We start from the raw sequence: 27,395 nt of genomic DNA on the forward strand, positions 1-27,395 counted from the left end.
TTCTTGAAATCGTGCACGTTTGTATACTTTTAAATTACTAAACAAAATTACTTTTGTAATTCTAACCTCTCGGCACCTCCGTAGCCAGGTGGGCAAGAGCCGCAGTGCGTAACACACGCTTATTGATTAGACCAGGGTTCGAGCCCGTGACCACCAAATACGGAGGATGCGAAAAGGTCAGAGAATGACCACCTCATATCCCCGGAGCAATATGGCCCTAGTTGTTAATGCTCCTAAAAAATCAAATAACAACAACATCTAACCTCTCACAAAATCTAGAAGATCTTGTGAGAATTAGAACACAATTTCAGGACACTACCTGATTTTTTTTTTTTTTTTTTTTTTTTCAGGCCATCCTGTAACATATTCTTGCAAAAAGGAAAACAGAACATTTCCATTGTTGCAAGAGTAGCTGCCATTAGGATTACAGATTGACTGACAGATGATTAATTCATTCATTAAAACTTGTTTGTTTTATTGTAATGGTGTCCAAATATTTTGGTTAGCATATACACATACTTTTCTGTGTTTCTATAGCTATGTGCTATAACTGTTATAAATTTTATTTTGCTATTTTTTTAAATTTCTTGTAACCGATTATTAGTTTAGAATCTGGTAAATATTCAAGGTAGACTTAAACAGCCAGACCACTGTCACCATGTGAAGATTAGAAATGAGCCTTTACTTGTCATCTTTATTGACAGAAAGGAAATATATACAGTGTATTGACAGATATCATTGTTAGAAAGGAAACATTTGCCGAGTGGTTCCCAAAATGTGCAGCATGGGATATTTTAAATTTTCGAGGGAAACACAGCAATACTTAACATCTGTCGCACACCACGCGAACTACTAGCTCGAAGTAGTTCACAGTTTCAGCATTACTTAAGTTGTTTGGACCTAATTTTTTTTTTTTTTTTTTTTTTTTTTATAAAAACCCCAAACACGAGATGTATTAGAACCTATAGTACTTAGTACTGTGCTTGGGTTGGAGTTTGAAAAGACGAAAGAAGATATTTGTTGACATTAGACTTGAACTTCTGTACACTGTAATTTTCAGGAAATACATATGAAGGAACGTTGTTCCAGAAAACAGCAATTGAATGAATAAACGAGGAAGATGAAAAGTTGGTTCTGTGAGTTTGAAATTGGACAGTAAATAGATGTTGGCTGGTGGCGGCACGTGTTTGGACTGTTTTGAAAGGGAGAGTGGGGATTATAGAAGCCAATTCAGAAGAACAGTGCCCATGGAAGTATCTGTAGAAATAGCATGCAGCAGAAACAGTACATCTATGAGATAGAGAGTGGAGAGACTCTGTTAGAGATGAGTCATTAATTAACCTAACCTGCCCTCTTCTGAATGCAATCTAGAAGCCTCAGAGAGAGGTTTTGGGGGGCACTGCCACAGATGTGGAAACAATATTCCATGGTAGGGTGAATTTGTGATTTGTACAGAGTGAACAGCTGTTTGGAAGAAAAGTAACACCAAGAGCAAAAGAGGAAACCAGGTTTTTTAGATGCAGAGGAAGCAATATTTGTAATGTGCTTGTTCCAAGAGAGCTTAGAAGTCAGGGTAATCCCCAAAAGAGAGATATCATCTTACCTAGAAATTGGAGTGTCACCATAGATTTCAATCCTTCTAAAACTCCTTCTGAGTTTTAGAAGGATTGAAATCAACTAAGTTGTCTTTGTCCCACTGGAGTATTACCTGGACATAGGCATTTAAGGAATTATTATGAAAACCCCAAACACGAAAGGTATCGAAACCTATAGTACTTAGTACCGTGCATGGGTTGAAGGATAAGTATGGGGGGAGGGGGATGCCGGAAACTTTGCTCTGGAGACTAAACATGGGTTTCACAACTTCAAGCCTCCAATAAGCAAAGTGGTGGTATTTCACCGGTTGATGAAAGTCATCTACCACCTTTTGAATTAGCAGATATTCAAGAAGTTGAAGCTGATTGAGCAGAGCAAGGTTTCTCAAACTGGGAAGTGGAATGCAGTGTGCTGTCATCAACAAAACTATGGATGACATTTCCAGTCAATGGAAGAAGGTTATTAATATAAAACAGGAAAAGAGTGGGGAGAAAGAACTGAACCTGAGGGACACCAGCATTAATGGAGAAGTTAGAAGACAGAGAGCCATCTACCATCATCACCCTCCGTGAGTGATCAGAGAGAAAACTCGATAACCAATTACAAAAAACAGTTGGCAAACCATAAAATGGAAGCTTGTTTAGAAGACCTTAATGCACCAAACACAATTGAAAGCCTTTGAGATTTTAAGAGCAACTGCTTGTGTTTCACCAAACTTTTACATTGAATTAGTCCATAAATGGGTAACATAAGCTATCACCAATGGATCGGCACTGACGGAATCCATACTGGCAATCATTGATCAGACAGAAGGTTTCTAAGTAGTTTAAGAGTTGGCGGTTAATTGATTTCTCTGTTACTTTGGAAAGAGTAGAAGTAATCGTAATGGGATGATAATTCGATGGAAGGGATTTGTCATCCTTTTTAGGAACTGGCTAGATATGAATGAGCAGATTTCCAAGCAGAAGAAAAAACACCTTTGAAATAAGAAAGTGAAAAAAGGAGGCAAATAACAGGAGTAAGTTCAGGAGCACAGGTTTTGAGAACAAGTGGAGAAATACCACCAGGACCTGCAGCTTTCGTAGCATTAAGATTCATCAAAATCCTTTCACACATCCTTTTGATAGAAGACCACAGAAGGCTTTAATGGAGTGTGCTGGGAATGGTTTGAAGTGAATTACCAAGATCATCAATACGTGAGTTGGAAGTAAAATAGGATGCTAGCAGGTCAGCTTTATCTTTGTCTGATGTGGCAACAGAACCATCCGGTTTTGTCAGAGGTGGGAACAGAGATGGACAAAAAATGTGGCCAATAGTTTTAGCAAGAGACCAGAATGCTCAGCTAACATTTGGACTAAAAGCAAGTTTTCTACTCTTAACCTGTTTGAAATCTTGTTTGGATTTATTAATAACTGCTTTACAAAGTATAAATAATACTTAATAATAATATTTATTATTATGCAACGTTGCTTATAAAAACGTAGTAGTGGAAATATTTTATAATAAAAATTCAGAAATATTATACGATATCAGAGAATATAAGAATATAGAATATTGCATTAAAAATATTATGTTGCATGGGGTTCACGATAAAAAATATTACATTGAAAGTGGTTCGCGAGTGAAAGAAAGGTTGGGAACTGCTGTTCTATACAACCAATCATAGTAGCATGGCAGCAGACTTAGGAAAACCCCAAACACGAGAGGTATTAGAACCTATCGTACTCAGTACCATTCTTGGGTTGGAGGTTGAGAAGATGAAAGAAGATATTTGTTGACATTAGACTTGAACTTCTGTAGACTGTAATTTTCAGGAAATACTTATGAAGAAAGGTTGTTCCACAAAATGGAAGTTGAATGAATAAACGAGGAAGATGAAAAGTTGGTTCTGTGAGTTTGTAGTTGGACAGTAAATGGATGTTGGCTGGTGGCGGCACGTGTTCGGACTGATTTGAAAGAGAGTGTGTGAATTATAGAAGTCAGTTCAGAAGACCAGTGCCCGTGGAAGTATCTGTAGAAAAGGCATGCAGCAGAAACAGTACATCTATGAGACAGAGAGTGGAGAGACTCTGTTAGAGAGGAGTCATTAATTAACCTAATTGCCCTCTTCTGAATGGAATTTAGAAGCCTGAGAGAGGTTTTGGGGGCACCATCCCAGATGCGGGAACAATTACATGATAGGGCAGATTTGCAATTTGTACAGAGTGAACAGCTGTTTGGAAGAAAAGTAATGCCGAGAGCGAAAGAAAAAAATCAAGTTTCTTTAGATGCAGAGGAAGCAATATTTGTAATATGCTTGTGCCAAGAGAGATTAGAAGTCAGGGTAATCCCCAAAAGAGATATATCATTTTGCCTAGAAATTGGAGTGTCACCAAAGATAAGCATAGGAGCGGAAGAATCCTTTTTGCGAGATATAAGACAAGACTGAGTTTTAGAAGGATTGAAATCAACTAAGTAATCTTTGCCCCACTGGAAAATTACTTGGAGATCGGCATTTAAGGAATTGGTAACGGATATTCAAGAAGTTGAAGCTGATTGAGCAGGGTAAGGTTTTTCAAAATGGAAAGTGGAATGTAATGTGCTATCATCGGCAAAACTATGGATAGGATTTCGAGTCAATAGAAGAAGGTCATTAATATACAAGAGGAAAAGAGTGGGGGAAAGAACTGAACCTTGGGGGACACCGGCATTAGTGGAGAAGTTAGAAGACAGAGTGCCATCTACCATCACCCTCAGTGAGTGATCATTGAGAGAACTGGATAACCAATTGCAAAAAAACAGTTGGCAAACCATATGAAAGCTTGTTTAGAAGACCTTTATGCCAAACACGATCGAAAGCCTTTGAAATGTCAAGAACAACTGCTTGTGTTTCACCGAACTTATGCATTTAATTTGTCAATAAATGGGTGACATAAGCCAGAGAATCGTCAGTGGATCGACACTGACGGAATCCATACTGGTGATCGTTGATCAGATGGAAGGTTTCTAGGTAGTTTAAGAGTTGGCAATTAATTGATTTCTCCATTACTTTAGAAAGAGTAGAAGTAATTGCAATGGGATGATAATTGGATGGAAGGGTCTTGTCACCCTTTTTAGCAACTGGCTGGATATGAGCAAATTTCCAAGCAGAAGGAAAAACACATTTGGAATAAGAAATTGAAAAAAGGCGGCAAAGAACAGGAGTAAGTTCAGGAGCACAGGTTTTGAGAACAAGTGGAGAAATACCATCATACTATCGGGACCTGGAGCTTTCTTAGCATCAAGATTTGTCAAAATCCTTCTGACATCTTTTTGACAGAAGACCACAGGAGGCATTAAACAGAGCATGTTGGGAATGGTGGGAGGTGTTTTACCAAGATCATTAATACATGAGTTGGAAGAAAAATGGGATGCTAGCAGGTCAGCTTTATCCTTGGCTGAAGTGGCAACAGAATCATCAAGTCTGGACACAGATGGAAGCAGAGATGGGCAAAAGTTGTGGCCAATAGCTTTGCCAAGAGACCAGAATGCTTGGCTACCATTAGGGCAAGAAACAAGTTTTCTACTCTTAGCATGCTCAAAATCTAGTTTGGACTGATTAATGACTGCTTTACAATTGTTGCGAGCTTTGGTGTAGGCAGAAAATGAAACTGAAGAATTGGAAACAAGCCAATTACGATATGCAACATTCTTTTCTTGAACAGCCTTAGCACATTTATTGGAAAACCAAGATTTAGATAAAGGAAGAGATTTTAAAGTGGAGTGTGGAATAAAGGATTCCTACAAGAATAATTTCACTGACATGATCAGTGCAAACGTTGACATCAGAAGTTCTGAAACAGTAATCCGACCAAGGAAATGAAAAAACGAAATCTCGCAGGTCATCCCCTTTTGCATTCTTGTAATACCAAATGACATGAGGTTGGGAATAGCCATTAGATAAAGGCTGCTTTGGAGAAGAGACAATCACCAAGTTGTGATCTGAGGTACCTAAAGGACAACTCACTTTGACTGTGTACTTAGAAGGGTTGTTTGTGAGAAAAAGATCAAGGGTGTTGGCTGTATGGTTAGGATTGTCTGGTATTCTTGTAGGTAAATGTATAATCTGTGCAAGGTCATTAGAAATTGCAAAAGCTTCTGCATCTCGACCAGTTGGGTCGGTGTGACTAGAAAATGGAAGCCAGCTGGAGTTGTGAACACATTAAAATCGCCAAGGAAAATTACCTCACTGTTAGGAAAGTTGGACTGGAGAAAGTCAAGTTGCAAAGAGAGGAAGTCAAAGAGCTGCAAGTGATTAGTGGAGTTGGGAGAACGGTAGAGACAGAAGATGAATTTGACACAATGAGGTATAGAGATTTTAAGCCAGAGAAGATCAAAGAGAGGAGATTCCAAATTAACAATTCTCTGACAGGGAATAGTGGAACGGACATATGACATGTACCACCTTTGAGGCGAAAGGAATCGTACAGCGAATAATTTGGGCAACTGAGATGAGCAGAAGTTGAATCAACTGATAACTGAGATTCTGTCAAAAAAGTACAAGGGGTTTGGCAGACTGCAAGTGGAAACGGACATCGTTGAGATTAGAATTGAGACCACGTTTATTTGTGAAATGAACTAGGAAGTGTTTTGGAGGCTTAGATCTTTTCGCAGATAAGCTTACTCTATTAGTTTGACAATTCATGGTGTATTCTATAGTAAGAAAAAGTGGTGAGGGGGCGCATGCTGTATGAAGTAATAAAATTTTTGGATATGGCATACACATGGTAAGAATATACCCAGATCCTTGACATAAAGTGGCCTCAATAATGCCTCCCGCATGTACACTACTCGGACTCCCTCCAGTCACTATCTGGCAGAGTAGAGGTAGCAAGTTTATACACTAGATGATCTGGAAGCCTCCTAAAGAGTTACCAATTGATTCAGTCCAGTGTACTAACTAGCAGCCGGCCTGCGAAAACCGTTTTAGAGTTGTTCCCTCGAAATGTAAGGAATATTGGATCTCGCCATGATGTTCATCCAACCTCAAAAGTCATCAGTCATACTGCATGATTTGCCCCTGGCAAAGGTTGATGACGTTGTAGAGCAGATATCATCTTTTAAGGGCACAAAAGGTGATATAGTTGTACACGTTGGCACTAATGATATCAAGAGTAGGAGACCGGCAGAACTGATTAACAAGTACAGGTCACTGTTGAAAAAAAAGCCGTGAAATAGGGTTGAATTTGAAAGTGTCTGCAATTCTGCCCAGACACGATAGGAGGGAGTATATGATGAGAGCCTTGTCGATCAATTCGGCCCTGGAAAGATTGTGCAAGGCTCAAGGGGTAGAATTTTTTTCAGCCTGGACTGTACTTGTTAACAGGAGAGATTGCTTCTACAGGGATGGGATACACTTAAATAGAAAGGGTGCAAGAATATTTGCTGATGCTATCGAGGCAGTGTTAGGTGGGTCAGAAAACTGCTAGCTTGGGGGGATACAAAGACGAATAGATTAACAGTAGCCACTGGCAGAGGTGAAAGTGATTCTTGCACTGCTTCTATTGGAAAGAGCAGAAGCCTGAAAAACAAGATTCAGGATATTTCAGAGACTGCTGGGAGTCATTGCGGTACAAGTAAATACATGGGTTGTGTGAGGGTAGCTAAGAATAGAAATAGGTGCATGTATACTTGCGTGTACACCAATGCTAGGAGTTTAGTAAATAAATTTGATGAATTTGAGGTATTGCTCAAAACATCAAAGGCAGATATTGTTGGGATATCAGAGACTTGGTGTCACACAGATATAAGGAATGCAGAACTGGAATTTGGGGAGTACAACGTCTACAGAAAGGATAGACTGGATAGGAAGGGAGGAGGGGTTATGCTATTAGTTAAGAAATATATAAAATCCAAGGAAGTGAAGCCATTGGACATCGCTGGACAGTGCAGTGTCGAGTCAGTTTGGTGTGACATAAGCATTGGGAGATCAAAATTGAGAGTAGGAGTGTGCTATAGGCCTAATGACTCTGATGAGTATAATAAGAAACTGTACAGGGAAATAGAGTGGGCCAGTAAATCAGAGAGTCTTATAATGGGAGAATTTAATTTCCCAGATATTGACTGGAGTTTGGGGGCTGGTCACTCACACACTAGCAAGGCTTTTGTGGATTTATTGGATGATTGTTTTCTACATCAGCTTGTTCGGGAGGCAACTAGAGGGAGTAATACTCTTGATTTGATTATCAGCAGTGATTCTTCATGCATTAAGAATCTGCAGATAAATGAACCACTAGGTGGCAGTGATCACAGTGTGCTGAAGTGGGATTTACTCAAAGAGGTAAAAGAAATATTGTTCAAGGTTTAGGCCTAAATGGATGTCAGATGAACTGATGAGGCATATGGCAGAGAAGAAACATGCATGGGATACATACAAATTAACACATGACACAGAAGCCTATGATAGATACAAGTTGATCTGTAACCAAGTTACAAAGGAGGTTAGGCAGGCGAAAGCAGAGTACGAGAAATCTTTGGCAAGGGATGCAAAGAAAAACAGCAAAGAGTTCTTTACTTATGTGAACTCTAGAAGGAAGGGGATGAATCAGATTGGTCCACTTGATATCGATGGGTCAACTGTTGATGATCCTGCTCAGGTAGCTAACAAACTAAATGAATATTTTGCATCGACATTCACACATGAGGAGTTATTTAGCGAGGGGAAAGCCAGAGGTGTATGCAACTCTAGCAGTAAGCTAGAGAATCTTGTAATAACTGAGAGTAAAGTGGAGGAGAAACTGTTGAAGATAAACACAAGAAAGGCACCCGGGGTGGATGGGATCTATCCAGTTATATTAAAGGAAGCAGCAGAGGAAGTAAGCAAACCCTTAGCCATAATTATGAGAGCTTCCTTGGACTCAGGGGAGGTACCCACAGACTGGAGATGTGCAAATGTGACCCCAATTCACAAAGGAGGATCAAAGGCTGACACAAGCAATTATAGACCTGTGAGTTTAACTTCTGTTCCAGGAAAATTAATGGAGGCACTAGTTAAAGAAGCACTGCAGGATCATTCAGACAAGACTTCAGTTATAGCTCGGACACAGCATGGTTTTGTTAAGGGGAAGTCTTGCCTGACCAATTTGATTGGATACTATGATGCAGTCACAAAAGAACTGGATGCAGAGAATAACTTTGATATTATATACTTGGATCTTAGAAAGGCTTTTGATACTGTTGCACATGGAAGACTGCTGCACAAATTGGAGCAGTGTGACATTGGAGGCAAATTGCTGCTGTGGATAAAGGGGTGGCTGAGGGGGAGAAGACAGAGAGTGGTAATCAATGGACACTGCTCATCGTGGACTAATGTTATTAGTGGAGTCCCTCAGGGCACAGTGTTGGGTCCATTATTGTTTTCTGTATTCATAAATGATATTGATGATGGTATATCAAGCTTAATGTCAAAGTTTGCAGACGATACAAAGGTAGGCAGGGTTGTTAAGGACATTACTGACACTACGCTGCTGCAACAGGATCTGGAAAGGTTGAGCAGATGGGCTGAGAGGTGGCAAATGAAGTTTAACATTGACAAATGTAAAGTACTACACATGGGAAACAGCAACCCCAGAACAACGTATCAACTCTGTGGTACTACACTGACAGTGATAGAGAATGAAAGGGACCTGGGGGTGGTTGTGCAGGCAGATATGAAGTTCTCTGAGCAGTGCAGATGGGCTGCAAGAGTAGCTCATGGTGTATTGTCAATGATATATAGGAATTTTTCTAGCAGGGATAAGGAGGTGATTATTCCCTTGTATAAGGCAATGGTCAGGCCACACCTAGAGTACTGTATACAGGTCTGGAGGCCTCATTTCAAGAAGGATGTAGAGCTGCTGGAACGAGTACAGAGAAGGGCAAAGGGTGCTCTTATGAAGAAAGGCTTAAGTTTTGCAAATTACAGTGTCTGGAGACTAGGCACCAGCGAGGTGATCTGATAGAGGTGTATAAAGCATTGAATGGTTTGAGCATGCTCAATGCTGATGGGATTCTTCCTCTCGCTCAGAAAAATCACCTGAGAGGGCATAAATTCAAATTGAGGAAAGACAGATGTAGGATAGACGTGCGGAAATTTGCCTTTAGCCGGCGGGTGGTTGGTTGGTGGAACAGACTTCCATCCCTTGTCGTGGAAGTTGATAGCTTAAATAAGTTTAAGGCTCAGCTGGACAGGTATTTTGAACGAACAGAGGGGTGAAGTGGAAGTGTTTTTTTTTTTTTTTTTTTTTGCTGATGCTGCATAAGCTTGCTTTCTTGCATCAAATGCCTCTGCTAATGCTAATGCTAATGATGGAAGAGATGGGGAAGAGTTTACCAGAACTTAGCTCTGGAGACTAAACATGGGTTCCACCACTTCAGGCCTCCAATAAGCAAAGTGTGGTGGTATTGCACCGGTTGATGAGTCATCTACCACCCAGTATTGCCTGGTAACACAGAGGGGAGGCATTCCTTCATGTGATGTGGCTGCCACAACTCAACCCCTGCTTACGTTGGTTCATACCTGGGTGATCACTCACAGTGTGCTTGAGATTTGGAGGTTATACCCAGGATTACTAACAGTCCCACCATTGTGAAGGTGCAAGCAGAGGATTTGGCTGTTACAGACCGTCCGGACTTCATCTAAATTGGGTCTACTTGACTTGAGTGTCACCCTAATATCAGTTCCATCAGCATTTTAGACTCCCCGGTAACCAGTACAGCTTGTCTGGCATATCTGAGAGAATGTCTGTGACATCCTGAAGGACCAGAATTTATTATTTTGGCCTAGGGGCTCCGTGAAAAAATTACTGGGATATTAAAGGCACCGTGAACCGAGAAAGCTTGTGAATCTCTGCACTACGGCATTATTATGATTCATTACATTTGATTGAAAGTGGGTTCTGTGTAAGAAAGAAAATCAGACTTCAGCTGTATTGTTAATAATGATAATGATAATTATAAAAGGACTGAAGGGCAGTCTTTTGGTTCTCAGTTTAGTTACTAAGTTATGAATCATAATTTTTCCTTCACCTCTGTTAATACTTACCAGTGAGACTAGTGCATATTAACAGAGGCAAAATTAGACAAAATTGATGCTTTTCTGGAACATTCACCTCATGAGGTCCTTAGGCACCTCCCACAAGAAACATGAATTATTAGAATACTATGAGAACAGCAACAAAATTGGTAAAACTGGCCCTACAAAATAATGGTAACCAGGGTCAATTTTTGAAAGTGGTTCCTTCAGTCAGTTATAATGTTGAAATTGATCCAGAATCAGCATTTGTTTTCAGATGAGGCATAGTTCTATTTGAACAAATAAGTGAACAGCCAAGATATTAGAGCTTAGAAAACACACATCTTGTTACTTAATTATCCTCCATGAAGTAAAAGTGGGTATTTGGCATGCTTTGAGTGAAAGGAAGATTATTGGGCTAGTGTTGTTTACAAAGAAAGAAAAAAGTGTTCTTTACAAACAGCTTTACAAACAATTAACTTGGAACAGTATGTGAGGCAGTTATTGCAACAATTTCTTAGGGACTAACAGATGAAACAAATTTATACAGGCATTTCCAGTTAAATCCTCCTATCACTCATACTTCTTCAGTTACTCAAGACACTGAGAAATATATTCAGTGAAAGGCTAATAAGTTGCAAATTGTAGCTGCCTCATTCTATAGATGCCACTCCTTTTGATTTTTGATGAGTGGTTATAGATGAATAACTCAAGGAAAACATTAAATCTGAAGTGGCTCTGTATCCAGGAAACAACTGCAGTGTGTGATTCAGAATCTTCTCAGGCGTACACAGTGCATTAGTAACAGTGGACACTACTTTCAGTATCTCCTTTTTTGAGTGGTTATAGATGAATAACTCAAGGAAAACATTAAATCTGAAGTGGCTCTGTATCCAGGAAACAACTGCAGTGTGTGATTCAGAATCTTCTCAGGCGTACACAGTGCATTAGTAACAGTGGACACTACTTTCAGTATCTCCTTTTTTGAGTGGTTATAGATGAATAACTCAAGGAAAACATTAAATCTGAAGTGGCTCTGTATCCAGGAAACAACTGCAGTGTGTGATTCAGAATCTTCTCAGGCGTACACAGTGCATTAGTAACAGTGGACACTACTTTCAGTATCTCCTTTATTGAAGGCAAGTAGGCATTTATCGTTTGTTAATAAATAATTTTAATAAAATAATGAATGAAAAAAATAATAAATAATGAAGATAATAGGCACTGTATTTGTTTAAAGTAGACATTACTTAATATATTTATGTAATCTGCTATTGTTGGAGTTGGGCTGAGCAAAAATATCAATAAGCAGTGTACTGCTTGCCACCAGCATGTAGTCCTCATTAAAACACCCTGAAGAAAGTAATGAGGTAGATTTGTCACTCTGAACTTAAATGCAAAAAAGAATGCTGCAGTTAGAATAGTGTCCACTCAATTGATACATGAAATTAATAAATTTTTATGGTAATTTTGAATATTTCTTGGGGGGGAAAAAAGAAAAAAAAAAAAGAGAATCGTGTATTCTATAAAAATCTTCTATTGCAAGATTTGTGTCACTAAAATCAGGTACTGCCATGCAAGTAAAGGTTCAGATAGGCCTCTAGTGGCATTTGAGTTCACAAAATGTATTTGACATGGTACTGTAAGAGAATTTCATGATTAATTTATTTTCACATTTCAAGGTTATTGTAGGCGTTGCAATTTTTTTGTTACTGTATAATAATGAACTAAATTTTAATATTGTATTTTATTATTAAATGTAACATTGAAACATTTTTCTTTTGTTTTATAGATATAAAACATTAACAAACGATATACAGATTGTCTCTCGAGCTTTAAGTTTACCAGTATTAGAACCATTAACAGACGATAGGGTTAAAAAACTTTCTACAATTACTTTGAGTTGTTTATATGCATCAGTAACTGTGGCAACTGTTTCAAGTATTCTTGGAGTAGCAGCTAATGCACCTTCAAAGGGATTAGTAGCCTATAAAGATGATGAAAGTGATAATTGTGCAGTGACTATTGTAGAGACAAGTGTAAGTACTTCAGTTTTAAATCAATGATATTTTAGCATAGGTTAAAAAAACCAGAAAATTTATCTCTACAACTTATTTGTAATAATAATAATTTTATAGCATATCATTAAAAATATTCTATGAAGTTAACTAAACTAAAGGAGGTTTCCTACTACACCACATTGATTTGTTAAACTGAAATGAATAAATTTAATTTTGGAGCAATTTAATTTTTAATTTGACTCGTGGTCAATTACACAATTAACCACTGAGCTCATGGTTTACCCTTCCATAATTGTTGATGACAGCAAAATTTATGAAAATTATGAGGTGTCATATTATGTTCCTCTGTAATTCTCACAAGTGAGAATTACAGAGGAACATTTGTGCAAAAAACTCAGATATGCATGATTTCTCAAATTTTTAATTGGGGAACTGAGGTAAACTTTTTGAAAGGTTATGTTACAGTTGTGTGAACAAAGATTTTAGTACAACACTGATTAGCTTGCTTCATTTATTTAACAGTGATTAATAATTCATTATTTTGAATATATTAAGTTATTGTTTAAAAATACACATGCAAGGTGGGATGTTATTTTGTTGACTCTGTATTCATCATAATTGAGGTACTTATTAGTTGATTTGTAAATTAAGATTCTTAAGTATATTTTCATTTATGTGCCTCTTAATTTTATTAAATGATAATTGGTCACTTGTAAATTGAATCAACTATTATTATAGTCTGCCCCCCTAAACAGATTTTCAAGTGCACTACTGCTCCCGCGTAGTTGTTCCATGAATTCTGCTATTTTCAAGTACTCTGTTTTACCTGTGAAATATTTATTATTTGTTATTTCCTATTTTTATGCATATCCTAAAATTTGTTATAATGCACATGCATGCTGCCTAATAATTAAATGTTTAAAAGTTTTTCCAACACAGAAAATAATACAAATTATAAAAAATACGAAAAACTCCACATACTATGCTAGGACATCTCATGCTGAATTGTAATAAATACTGATATTCTTTTATTTGTTTTCATCTGTGATTTATATTATTGGTTATTCTTTGTGGTATGGTACACAGATAATTGGAATTATAACTGAGAAAACTGAAATACTTCTCCCAGAAACTAGCTGTATTTTTCAGAGAGAAATAAAGATGAATTCTGATTAAAATCAACCTTTATTTCTCAGAGAGGATAGTTGAACAGATTGGTGCATTCAAACATTTTATAGGTACAGTCCTTATGGCTCAAGATAGTACCTATTTATAAAAAAAAAGTGGAGAATCCTGATAGTATTTAGTTGTTATTGTATGACTACATTTTACCCCCTTAAATTTTCTTCGATTCCCCTTACAAGATTTATTTGTGAATAGAGTGAAAACTGGCTTAAATGTTAAAGAAATGTAAGATTAATTTAAATTCTAAAGAAAAGTGAAGTTACAATGTGCATAAACCTGTCTGCAGTACATTTTAACTGTATAGGTCTGTTTTAGGTTTCTGAATTATTCATTTATTAGTAAATATAAGTAAAATTGCACAGTATTATGTTTTAATTTTAGTTTCTCAAAATTTTAATGAGTCAAATACCCAAAAACGTAAGTAGTAAGTTGCAGTATATTATTATAGCTAAGATGTTTCGACATATGCATAGCATGAAAGTAAAGTGGTAGCCTTAATTGACTTATGATCCAAAATTAATATGTCGCTTTGAATTTTAGTGTAAGTGCTCTGAATAAAATTTTATCAAACTCCATTTGTGCACACCACATTTGTTATATGCACACTGAAGGATTTACATGTGAATTATGGTCATTCTAATGCTGACATAACAGATATGTTAATTATTCTTATATTTTTATTTTTCAGCTTGAAATTTACAATTCACTAATGGCAGCTCTCAAGTCATCTACCAGAGCTGGAGGGCATGTAAGCAATCTTTTTATTTTAAAAATAATTTGGGAATGTCATTATGCAGATAATCATGTATATAAATAGATAATCATGTATATAAAACTTCACAAATTCTTCTTTGTTAAATAAAAAAAAAAAGTTTAATCAAAACAAGATAACCTAATACTAGATAGTAAAAGTATATCAGTTCAACATGCAGTGTACCTTGCAACCTCAGTATATTTAAAAAATGTTTAATCAGCATTTTGTAAAAGGTATAACTATTGCATTAAGGCTTCTACTTCCATTTTGTGATGTTGTTTATTGCAGTGATATACTTTTAATTTCTGGTGCAGTAGGGTAGCACAGTTATGACAGTCATGGGGTTTAACTGGTGCTGATTTATGGAATTTTCTGAATCATGGAAGCCCAGACAATGGAGCATACATAAGAACATACATTATCCTCCAATACGATTTGGACACTAAATGAAAAACCTTCTGGCTAGGAAATCAGAAATTTCTAATATCAAATATAATCTCCATGGGCTTTAATGTCATTGATAACCCTCTCAAGGACACTTTTTACAAGTTTTCAATGTGTAGAGATTGGAATCTTCGTTCACTCCTGTCATAAGGTTGCAATTAATTCTCAGTTTGGATTAGGACACTGTGTTCTGGCTCTCAGTTGTTCTGAAAGCAGAAAAAGGTGTTCTAAAACATTCCAAAGTTGTCCAATTAGATTGAAATCTGGGTATGGCAGATTTAAAGGTTCCCTCAAACCACTGTTGTACTGATTGTACTTTGTGACACCGTGTTATCATGCTGATACAAACACAGCCCCTCTCCACAGAATTTACAGTGCAGCTAATATTGTTCAGAATATTGCAATAGATAGAACATTCATGGTTTCATCAATCAGTGACAGTCATTGACAACCAGTGGATTAATTCAAAACCACAATAAACAGGCCGCCGTAGCCTAGTGGTCAGGCACGCAGGTGCATAAGTACACGTGCCTTGAGTGACCGGGGTTCAAGCCCGTGACTACTGAATACGGTGCTGCTTCTTGTATTCTATCTATCTTGTGAACTCCTCTGACCGTTTGGTCGTCCCGGAGTATAAACAGAAAATTTATTTATTTATTTATTTTTTTATATATTTATTATCACTACTGAACTTCGTTGTCGATTCAGTATAATCTGTGAAATTGTTCCTTGGGCATATACCACACTCAGGTATGTCCATCTTGTGCCAGGACTGTAAACCATCACTCTGGTTTACTTTATGCTACTGCTGTGATGTCCAGTGCTCCCATTCTCTTCACCAGGATAAGCATTGATTTGAATTGCTTGACTTTCAGCCTTCAGCTTATGAGCAACTGTGTGATGATGATATTCCTTTTGCTGTCTCTGTCAGCTGTTAACATTAATGGTAGTCTACCTTTCTAATAGTTAATGATCATCTTGCTTTCCATCTTCCAGTAGTGTACTATGTTTCCAACATAGTATACTATTGGAAGATGGAAGATTTTGAGAGTTCCACTCTTTCTGCTGTCTGGTGAATGGACATGGCTGCTATCTGACACTTTACTATTACACCTCCACGAAAGGATATAGATCTTTCCTGGATGCCTTTTATATCCTTTAAACTGAACAGTGCTGCCATCTATTCTTCATGTGACCTCCAAAATTAACCATTACTTCCCAGAGGTAAGGCCTCTGTTTCCAACATGGTCTGTAGCCTCATGAACACTTGCTGTAAAATGAGTTTGAATTTAGCAGCAAAAATAGAGCTGAATAAGGTATACCAATGCATATTGAAGGATAGTGTTACTGCATAACTGCACTTTAATGAACTAACTAGCAGTTCTTGCGAAAATTTTGCAATTGGTGGCAGAGTTTTTCTCTAGCTGTCCTAGAAAAATGTGGTCAGTGTTTTGTCATGAGCAGGTAAGTATTATAGTTGAATCCAGTACATGTTGAATCCTTTCTCATTTCTTGTATCCGAGGAAACAAATTTTCTTTCGTTTCAACATCTTTCTGATTATTAAAAATGTGCACGTTATGTAACAATTACACATATACAAAATGTAGTAGTCTCTATAATACTTCTTTGAAAACAACATTTTTTATATTCTTGTGCTCTTCTTGTAACCTTATCCTAACATGCTGGAGTGATCTGACCTGAGACATTGCTACAATCAATTGGCCGTCACAAAATATAGAGTTAGTAAGCGAAATTCCGACTTGTTAAAAATTTGCCCTTGACTTTTATTTATAGCCAGCTGAATAGGAAACTGGAAACTACCATCTCTTAAAAGAAAATGGCAAGGTCAAATCAGATGGAGTCAAATCTACATGCGGTAAGGCTGCTGACCTTAGTGCATTTGGTAAAATTTCGCAATTGGTAGCAGTTTTTATTGCCTGATATTTTCCCAAAAATTTTTTGGACAATTCATTGTCATTTCTATAAAATACTACTGAAAGGGGCATATTATTAAAAAGTACACTAAAAACTCACCTTGCACTTTAAAAACTTGGTCAAACTTTCATTATTAGTGTTTTGTTTCTTTCTTTTTCTTGCAGATGCTTCTACTGTACAGTACTTCTTCAGTATCCAGCAAATAGCAGCCCTGATGTTGCCATTTCAACTCCCCTGGTACCTCATCTCCTGTGTTCAATGTCTGTGTTCAATGTCCTGTTTAAACCTCTCGCCCTGTTCTTCACTTACACTTCCAAATGTGGAAGTGTAAAAACGTACCGCGACAATCATGTTGCAGAACTTCTTGAAGTTCGCCAACATTTTCAACTGTAGTCTGGATCTTTATTGTTGTCTAAAAAATTCTCAACCACAGACTTGAAACTAATGCATACCTGAATTTCTATTTTAAATTCATTTCCTCATTAGTATGCATATTTAAAGTTCTCTAGCTGTTCTAAAGAAATGTAGTGCGTGTTTTGTCATAAGCAAATACACATCGAATCCTTATGTTGTAATATAATCCTTTGTGATTTGTATCTGAGGAAACTTATAAATTTTTTTTTTGATTTCACCATTTCAGACTGGTCCTGAATACATTTGCAGAAACACAAAAGGCGTGTATCTTCTTCGCCGCAAGGCATGTTCTATACCAGCAGTTCCCAACCGGTGGTTCGCAAACCCCTGGTGGTTCACGAAAGTGTTCCAGGGAGTTCGCAGTAAAAACTCTGTAATGGCATCTACTTAGATTTACATAGATATATTATTGAAAACTACAAAATATAACTAATAATAAACAAAGTAAAATAAAATTAAATAAAAAGTAAAAATTGCCAAAGAAAGAAACCGCATCTTCCATAATTCCTTATAATTAGTTTACTATCTTACAGTATATCATGTTAAATAAATGTTTTCCATACTATAATTTTTTTTCATTCTCAAGGATCATTGTTATGTATAGATACTTTTTTTTTTTTTTAGAACCTATGGTACTTAGTATTGTGAATGGGTTGAAAAGTTGAAAGAAAATACTTGTTGACATTAAACTTGAACTTCTGTAGATTGTAATTTTCAGGAAATACACTGGCGTGCAAAACTTAAGGACCAACACTATTTCTGAAGGTTACAACCACAAAATCTTTACTTAAGGTACTCTTTGCTGATGAGAGTAGATTCAGTCCCAGCAGCGATTCTGGATGTCAGCTAATCTGGTGAGAGGTTGGCACATGGTATCACCCCGCAAACATCATTGAAAGGGATCGATATGGCGGTCGAGGTGTTCTTCTCTGGGGAGGCGTTATCTTGGATGGACGTACACAACTCCAGATACTGGAAGGTGGTACTGTAACCGGTACACGCTACTGTACTGAGGTAATCCTTCCCCACGTGCATTTGTTCCGAGGTGCCATTGGCCCTGAGTTCGTGTTTATGGATAATGCCACACCCCATCGCACTGCAGCTGTGATATGCTTTTGAAAGTGAAGACATTGTTCGTATGGATTGGCCTGCCCGTTCCACTGATCTAAATCCCATTGAACATACATGGGATGCTCTGGGGAGACACCTAGCAGCACGTCTGCACCCACCACAAAATGTTTACCTGCTGAAGATGGCGCTGACAGAGGAATGGACAATGTTACCACAAGAACTAATCAACAAAATTGTTCTAAGTGTGGACAGGCGGTGCAAAGCCTGCATTGACATCAGGGGTGGCCATATCTCCTACTGTGATGACCACCTCTTCCCTTCGTTCCATCTTTGGCAGTGATGCATCTGTATCATGGCAGCCATTTCTATGTTTCCATTTTTGAAAAAAGTCCCTCTGTACCGTTTTGTTTTTGTTGTGTCGGTGCTGTTTCCTTCATTTCTGTACCTCATGAGGTTCCTTTGGTATGCTTTTCCAAAATCCAGGCCACACCTATGAGAAATTACAGGCGAATACCTGACTGGTCCTTAAATTTTGCACACCAATGTACGTTGAGTAAAAAAAATGTGGAGGTCCTAAAGTCTCAACTTTATTAGACAGTTGTCTGTCCACCAGTGTACGTATGAAGGAAGGTGGTTCCAGAAAACAGAAGTTGGATGAATAAATGAAGAAGAAGAAAAGTTGGTTTTGTGAGTTTGAACTTGGACAGCAAAATGATGTTGACTGGTTGCGGCACATGTTCGGATTGCTTTAAAAGAGCGAACAGGAATTATAGAAGCCAATTCAGAAGATCACTACCATGCAAGTATCTATAGAAAAGGCATGCAACAGAAATAGAAAGTCTATGAGACAGAGAGTGGAGAGACTCTGTTAGAGAGATGAGACATCAATTAGCCTAACTGCCCCTTTTGAATTGAATCTAGAAGCCTGAGAGAGGTTTTGGGGGCACTGCTGAAGATGTGGGAACAATATTCCATGGTAGGGCAGATTTGCGATTTCTACAGAGTCAACAACTGTTGGAAGAAAAGTAACACCGAGAGCGAAAGAGAAAACCCAGTTTATTAGATGCAGAGGAACTAATATTTGTAATGTGCTTTATGCCAAGAGAGATTAGAAGTCAGGGTAATCCCCAAGATCTTGCCTATAAATTGGAGCGTCATCAAAGATAAGCATAGAAGCAGAAGAACCCTTTTTGCGTGATATAAGACAGGACTGAGTTTTAGGATTGAAATTAAGTGATCTTTGCCCCACTGGACAATTATCTGGAGATCAGTATTTTAGGATTTGCCAGTGGATTTCTGAGAAGTTGAAACTGTTTGAGCAGGGCAAGGTTTCTCAAACTGGAAGGTGGAATGCAATGTGCTATCGTCAGCAAAACTATGGATAGGATTTCCGGTCAATGGAAGAAAGTCATTAATATACAAGAGGAAAAGAGTGGGAGAAAGAACTGAACTTTGGGGAACACCAGCATTAGTGGACAAGTTAGAAGACAGAGCCATCTACCATCACCTGCAGTGAGCGGTTAGAGAGAAAACTGGATACTCCATTACAAAGAACAGCTGGCAAATCATAGAATGGAAGCTTATTTAGAAGACCTTTATGCCAAACACTACCAAAAGCCTTTGAAATGTCAAGAGAAATGGCTTGAGTTTCACTAAACTTTTCCATTGAATTTGTCTATAGATGGGTAACATAAGCCAGAATATCTCCAGTGGAACGACACTGATGGAATCCATACTGGCAATCGTTGATCAGATGAAAGATTTCAAGAAAGTTTTAAGAGTTGACGGTTAATTGATTTCTCCGTTACTTTGGAAAGAGTAGAAGTAATCGTAATGGGACGATATTTGGATGGAAGGGATTTGTCATCCTTTTTAGGAACTGGCTAGATATGAATGAGCAGATTTCCAAGCAGAAGAAAAAACACCTTTGAAATAAGAAAGTGAAAAAAGGAGGCAAATAACAGGAGTAAGTTCAGGAGCACAGGTTTCGAGAACAAGTGGAGAAATACCTTCAGGACCTGCAGCTTTCGTAGCATCAAAATTCATCAAAATCCTTCTAACATCATTTTGATAGAAGACCACAGAAGGCTTTAATGGAGTGTGCTGGGAATGGTTTGAAGTGATTTACCAAGATCATCAATACGTGAGTTGGAAGTAAAATAGGATGCTAGCAGGTCAGCTTTATCTTTGTCTGATGTGGCAACAGAACCATCCGGTTTTGTCAGAGGTGGGAACAGAGATGGGCAAAAATTGCGGCCAATAGTTTTGGCAAGAGACCAGAATGTTCAGCTAACATTTGGACTAAAAGCAAGTTTTCTACTCTTAGCCTGTTTGAAATCTAGTTTGGATTTATTAATAACTGCTTTACAAAGTATAAATAATACTTAATAATAATTTTTATTATTATGCAACGTTGCTTATAAAAACGTAGAGTGGAAATATTTTATAATAAAAATTCAGAAATGTTATACGATATCAGAGAATATAGGCTTGGTTGTTTGCATTAAAAATATTATGTTGAATGGGGTTCACGATAAAAAATATTACATTGAAAGGGGTTCGCGAGTGAAAGAAAGGTTGGGAACTGCTGTTCTATACAACCAATCATAGAAGCATCGCGGCAGACACATCTTCCTGACTGTCACATAATTCCAAATCCTTAAATTATTACTCACCTTAAAAAACAAAAAACAAACTCAAAGTTGGTAACAATAAAATTATGAGTTCTGAAAGTTTTAAACATATTAAAAGTAACGAATGGCAATTAGTGTATGAGCTTGCATGCGCAGTGTAGGGACATATAGTGAGCGAGCAGTGCAATGGAATCCTAACAATAGTTCTTTCTTTTAAGGTAGGCAGCAGTATTGGAGAATTGTTATTATTTTTTTTCCGGAACAAAAGAAATGATTGTGCGAACATACAAATTGTTAATCATTTAAATAGTTAAAGTGCAAATTGTTAATCAGAAAAAAATTCCTTATCAACTTAGATAACTGTTTATTTAACAGTTAACATCTTCCTGTGGCTCCATCTATGAAGTGAATGTTGAACTATCCTCATTTGTAGTACAGAACTGGTCCATTCCATAAAATTTTAACAATGTTTTGCTCACCTAGGAAGAAATAGCTTCAATTTGAGACCACTTCCATCCCAATCAGTTAAGCCTATTGTTCACACTGACTGATGAAAGAAAACACCTTCTGTATTAAATATATAGACAATGCATATATAAAAAAACACTTATAGTATTTAACACTTGTTTACATATACCAAATAATCATTGATAAACTCTATAAAATGATACTTACATTAGAATTGTAAATTTTTTTATTATATAATCTTTTTATAATACATAATCTCTTAATTTAGTACATTATATTTTTGAGGATATTCAACGTAAACATTCCTAACAAGTAGCTATTGCTACTTGTTTGAGGATATAGCTACTGCTGTGCTTTTTAAGGTATTGGGACAAATTTTTTTACTCATGTATTGTGTGACATGGCAGTGTTTTCTTGTGCAGTTCTGTGAAAAAAAAATTGTAGAGATACAGTCAGTCCTCGTATAGCACGATAGTTGTGTTCCTAGAAACCCTCGTGCAATGCAAAATCATGCAATATAAACAACAGGCCCTATGGGAAAAATAGGGTTAGGTGCCGACCACCCAAGATTGAACACACATTTGTAACCAAAACATTACCAAGCACAATAAATAATCGTAATAAAATACGTATTTTATTACGACTGTTACATAATAAAATATTGCTAATGCTTTTGCTTCTATTGTAAGCAAACTTGTTTTTTGTTTGATTTCCTATCCAAACAGATGACAGCCATTCCATCTCTTCCAATTCTTTGTGTCTTGATCTAATGGATTTTAATTACACTTTGAGTTGTTCCTGCTATGAAAGTTTTTATTTTCTCTGCATTCTTTGTAATTCTTGGCGTTGCCTCATTTAGGCCTGTAGCACGTGCAATATCACATGGTCTTTCATTTCGCTCAAAGTGTTTCACAATTTTATATTTTTTTCTCTATCGACAGAGGCGGACTGGCCATAAGACTTACCAGGTGTGATTTTGGCCATAAACGCTAGTGTGAGGCCACTACAAATTTTCCCGGGTAAGAATTTTTGACCCAGTCCGCCTTGTTTATCGATATTGCTTTTCTTTATCTCTCTGAATCTGTAGTGTCTTCACCAGGACACTTCCTTTTCACACCTTTTAAGTATTTTACTCATTTTTAAGGAATAAAGCACAATTACAAAATGAGGAGGCACGCTTGATACACATAAACAAAGCTGCACGCGTGTAGCAACTGAATAAACAACACCGAAGGCAGAGACACACTATGAACACCTCACTAGCTCACATTTTACTAAAGCACATTTCTCGGGATTACTACCATAAAACTATAAAAACAATTTCCAGTTGCGTTCCTGCTAGTGGAATCTGTTATAAACTGGTAGTAAACTCGATCTAATTGCATTTGCGATAATACCGATAGCTGGAATTTTACCTTATTATGGTGAAATGTGTTTCCCCTTCACTAATACAAAAAACATAAATACATTTTCAGAATCATCTCTTCATTCCTATCGTGTTGCGTTCAGTTGGGGGTTATTCTGCGTCCGACTGCCATTTCTTGTAAACACAAAGGCGAATCTTGCATAAGCGAATTCAGTTCGTGTTATATACGATATCGTTCCCCTATTTATAAATCATGTATGATCGAATTCGTGTTGTGTAAACACGTGTTATACGAGGACTGACTGTACTGTATTTAATGTATAGAAAAAGCTATTGCAAAATTAGAGGAAGATAACAGTGGATATTGTTATAAATGAGCTCAAAAATTAACAGTCTTGAAGTACTGGAGTAAATATAAACAATTCTGTACTAGATGCATCAATTTACATATGATAGAAAATTTGTTCTTAGATACTAGAACTGATTCAAGTTGCAGTTAAAATTTGAAAAACATACTACTAGATTAATGTTGAAATTAATAAATACTGTGGATAGATGCAGAATACAGTTCTGAATATGTTGTTATACAAGATGAGCCAAAAGTCAGGAAACACATTTATTTGAATGTCACACAATATAATTTACATAGAATATTAATCTTAATAAGTAAAAGAAGTTTAACTATTAGTTTAAAAATAAGTGTTGGTGCAGGTTCAAAATGTCTATAATTTTTTTTTTTTATTTCTCTCTTTTGGATTTGAATTGTAATCTTTATATATCATTTTGATGGATATAAATAAATTTTCTGTTTATACTCCGGCACGACACCCAAGTCAGTAGAGTTTACAATAAATCGTCAGTACAAATATTTATCGTATTTAGTAGTCACGGGCTTGAACCCCGGTCCACTCAAGGAACGCGTGCTATGCACTCTCGCTCCTGACCACTCGGCTACGTCAGGCCTGTGCATAGATGCTATCTTTGATGTACCCACAGAGCAAAAAAAATCACATATTAAATTGAATGAATATAGTGGTCATTAGTGACAGCCTGGAAACTGAATGGCTAGCCCATCTTCCAGAGAATGTTTCCAAAAATTTTTACAATATTAGCATATAGACGAGCTTTCCCCCATTATGAAAAATATATCTATTAAGATATATTTTGCATGCAGTATGTTGAAACTACTACATGCATCAAGTAGTTGAAAGTATTGCATGCATGCAGTAGTTGAAACTACATTTTTTTTTTTTTTAATATGTTCATGATAATTTTAGCAAAAAAGGTCTTGCTATTACCTTTGATCAAATTCCTGCCCATATATAGTTATTCCTGATAACTATGGGTAGGTACATTTAATTCCTTGGATATTTTTATATGTGATTTCTCCAAGGCATAATGAACACAATTAGATCTGTTCACCTGTCCATTTAATTTGAATGTGGCCTCATCAGGATCATCTTCATTAAAGACTGAGACTAGTCTGGAAATTTTTAGTCACAGAGATCTGTGTTTTCTGGAACATTTCTTCAAGCTTCCTTTATTCTGCTTTTATTAGAGAAAAATAAATTAATTAGATCTGTTCACCTTGGAAGATCATGGACACTTGTTGCATCAAATTTGCACACAATCATGGGAATGGTCTGTGGGCTTAGTTTCCCCAAAAATGTTTTCTTAAATTGACAAGCAGTTTTTACATGATTCCTGTAATTTGCAGCATGATTGGTTTTTTTTTTTGTATTTAGGTTAACGACTGCATTTTTTTTTTTTTTTTTTTTCAGTTGTTAACCTAAATACAGAGCTCATTGTTGGAGTACTCATTTAATTTATAAATTTAATATGCTAATAACTCTTAATTTATAAACATTTATTTTAAATATTTTAATTTTTAAGCGTGAAGCATGCTTCCTGGCATATATATATATATATATATATATATATCGTATATATGATTAAAATAATCCCAAAAACATGGCTCTTACAACCAGTAAAGTGACGGATTACTGTAATTCCACACCATGTGGAAAGTTTTTAGTTCAGGTTCCATTTAGATGGTTGAATTAACAGGCTCAAATAAAGGTCACATGGTTTTCCTCCCAGAAACTTTGGGCTTTTCATTCAACAAAACAATAGAATACATATAGTTTACAAAGAAACCAAACCAAACTGAAAATTGGCAATCTCTTTGTCTCGGGGTTTCTAATTTTGTGATTTTGCAGTTGCAATATTAATTTAATTTTAAGTAGAATATAAAAAATGGAAAGTATCTCACATTGTTTTTAGAATAATTATTAAATACAGAAATGACTAAAAAAATAGATTCAGTATGCAAATACTTTTCAGATTTAAAATATTTGCAATGATATGAGGCCTGGGTGAATCAAAGATAAGATTATGGAAATTGCCAAGACATGGGCATGTGGATTGAAGGTCTGTGACTATTCCTGGTTCTGTCATATTTTAAACGATTTCATTTACAACACAATGTGCATGTGAAGTTTTATAAGATTTTTAAAATATAGTAATCCAGAATAAGTTTAGTTAAATAGTTAATATCTTTAGATTGTTATTAATTTTTCATTTTCAAACATTTAGTACCAAGAACAAAAGGAAGATTTTCTGAGACAGAATACACTGTGAAAATTTTTTATTATTTATTAGTTATTAATTATTTTAGAACTAGTTAAAGTTATTCTTTCATAGCAACTATTTCACATATGTACAGCAAAAAATTTAATTTAAAATATTTCAGAAAAACAAATTTTTAACATGTGAGCTAAACCATTGCAGTAAGATAGTAAAAATTTATAGAGAATAATAATGTATAATAACATAAAATTTGAATGTAAATAATAGTTGAGAGGGAGAGAGAGAAAAGGCAATTTTAAAAAATAAAACAAAAGAAAAAACAATACTTACTAAATCTTTTTTTTTTTCTCTCTCACTTTTCCAAACACGTAGTTTTATTCCTAATATGCATAAATTAATGATACTGTGATTGTGATTGTTTTTAGGTTGAAGTTATTTAAAATTCCAGTAGTTAATTCCATTATTCTAATTAGTTAACATTTTATAAGTTTTTCTGTATAAAATTCACTAAAATGTTTTGCTTTCATTTTATTTTTTCTTGCAAAAGTGATTGATCATTTTTTGTGCACTTTTTGCAGAATCTTCAGAATCTTCATATGATTGGTTCCTGGCTGTTATTTAGTGGCCTGCAGTATATAATTAATCTTAATCCTGCCAGCTTGGGAGAAAAAATAAAAGACCAGTCATCACGTGGTAAAGCAACTCCAGATCAAACACCAGCCAAAGGAAAAGATCAATCATTGCTTAAGCAGAATATTATGAAAATGTATGTTTTTTTTTCATGTATTTAATGATTTTGTTATCTAAGTAAATATAATAAATTTTGTAGTGCAGAACAGCCCCAGACTTGTCATTTTTAAAGTATAAGTAATTGTGACAAATGGGCCTGGAGTACTGGGGTCCATAGTTTAACAGATATTTATTTAAAGTATACCCAGTATAAAATAAAATAAAATAAAATAAAATAAAAATAAAATAAAATAAAATAAAATATTTTATTTTATTTTATTTTATACTGGGTATACTTTAAATAAATATCTGTTAAACTATAAGTAATTGCTAAACTTATAGTGGGTTCTATTTCAATCTTGTTTCAAGGTGGCAGATCAGAATAAAAATACCCATCCTAGTATATTATAAGATTGTTTCACATATACAGTAGAACCTCACTAATTGGTCACCTTCGGGACTAGAGGGGTGATCAGTTAGTGAAATTAGCATTAGCATTAGTAGAGGCATATGATGCAAGAAAGCAAGCTTATGCAGCATCAGCCAAAAAAAAAAAAAAAATGCTCCCATTTCACCCCTCTGTTCGTTCCAAATACCTGTTCAGCTCAGCCTTAAATTTATTTAGTCTATCAACTTCCACAACAAAGGATGGAAGTCTGTTCCACCAACCAACTACCCGCTGGCTAAAGGCAAACTTCTGCACGTCTATCCTACATCTGTCTTTCCTCAATTTGAATTTATGCCCTCTCAGGTGATTATTCTGAGCAAGAGGAAGAATCCCATCAGCATTGAGCATGCTCAAACCATTCAAGACTTTATACGCAGGTGCGATTACCTCGCAGGTGCATAATCTCCAGACACTGTAATTTGCAAAACTTAAGCCTTTCTTCGTAAGAGCAACCCTTTGTTCCATTCACTAATCTTGTTGCTCTTCTCTGTACTTGTTCCAACAGCTCTACATCCTTCTTAAAACAAGGCCTCCAGACCTGTATACAGTACTCAAGGTGTGGCTTGAACATTGCCGTGTACAAGGGAATAATCACCTCCTTATCCCTGCTAGAAAAATTCCTGTATATCATTGACAAGACACCATGAGCTACTCTTGCAGACCATCTGCACTGCTCAGAAAACTTCATATCTGCCTGCACAATTACCCACAGGTCCTTTTCGTTCTCTACC

At 36.3% G+C, this 27,395-nt stretch overlaps 1 protein-coding gene across 1 annotated transcript in view; it reads left to right on the forward strand.

The window, feature by feature from the left end:
- poe (E3 ubiquitin-protein ligase-like protein poe) overlaps positions 1-27,395 on the forward strand; it is an 849,790-nt gene that overhangs the window by 91,794 nt on the left and 730,601 nt on the right. The window contains exons 7-9 of the mRNA XM_090388478.1: positions 12,399-12,645; positions 14,501-14,560; positions 26,066-26,253. Of these exons, the coding sequence (XP_090244604.1) occupies positions 12,399-12,645; positions 14,501-14,560; positions 26,066-26,253 (495 nt within the window). The remainder of the gene's footprint in view (positions 1-12,398; positions 12,646-14,500; positions 14,561-26,065; positions 26,254-27,395) is intronic.

The sequence above is a fragment of the Mastigoproctus giganteus genome, chromosome 14 (genome assembly GCF_048544385.1).
Source record: "Mastigoproctus giganteus isolate SK-2022 chromosome 14, ASM4854438v1, whole genome shotgun sequence".
Taxonomy (NCBI): domain Eukaryota; kingdom Metazoa; phylum Arthropoda; class Arachnida; order Uropygi; family Thelyphonidae; genus Mastigoproctus; species Mastigoproctus giganteus.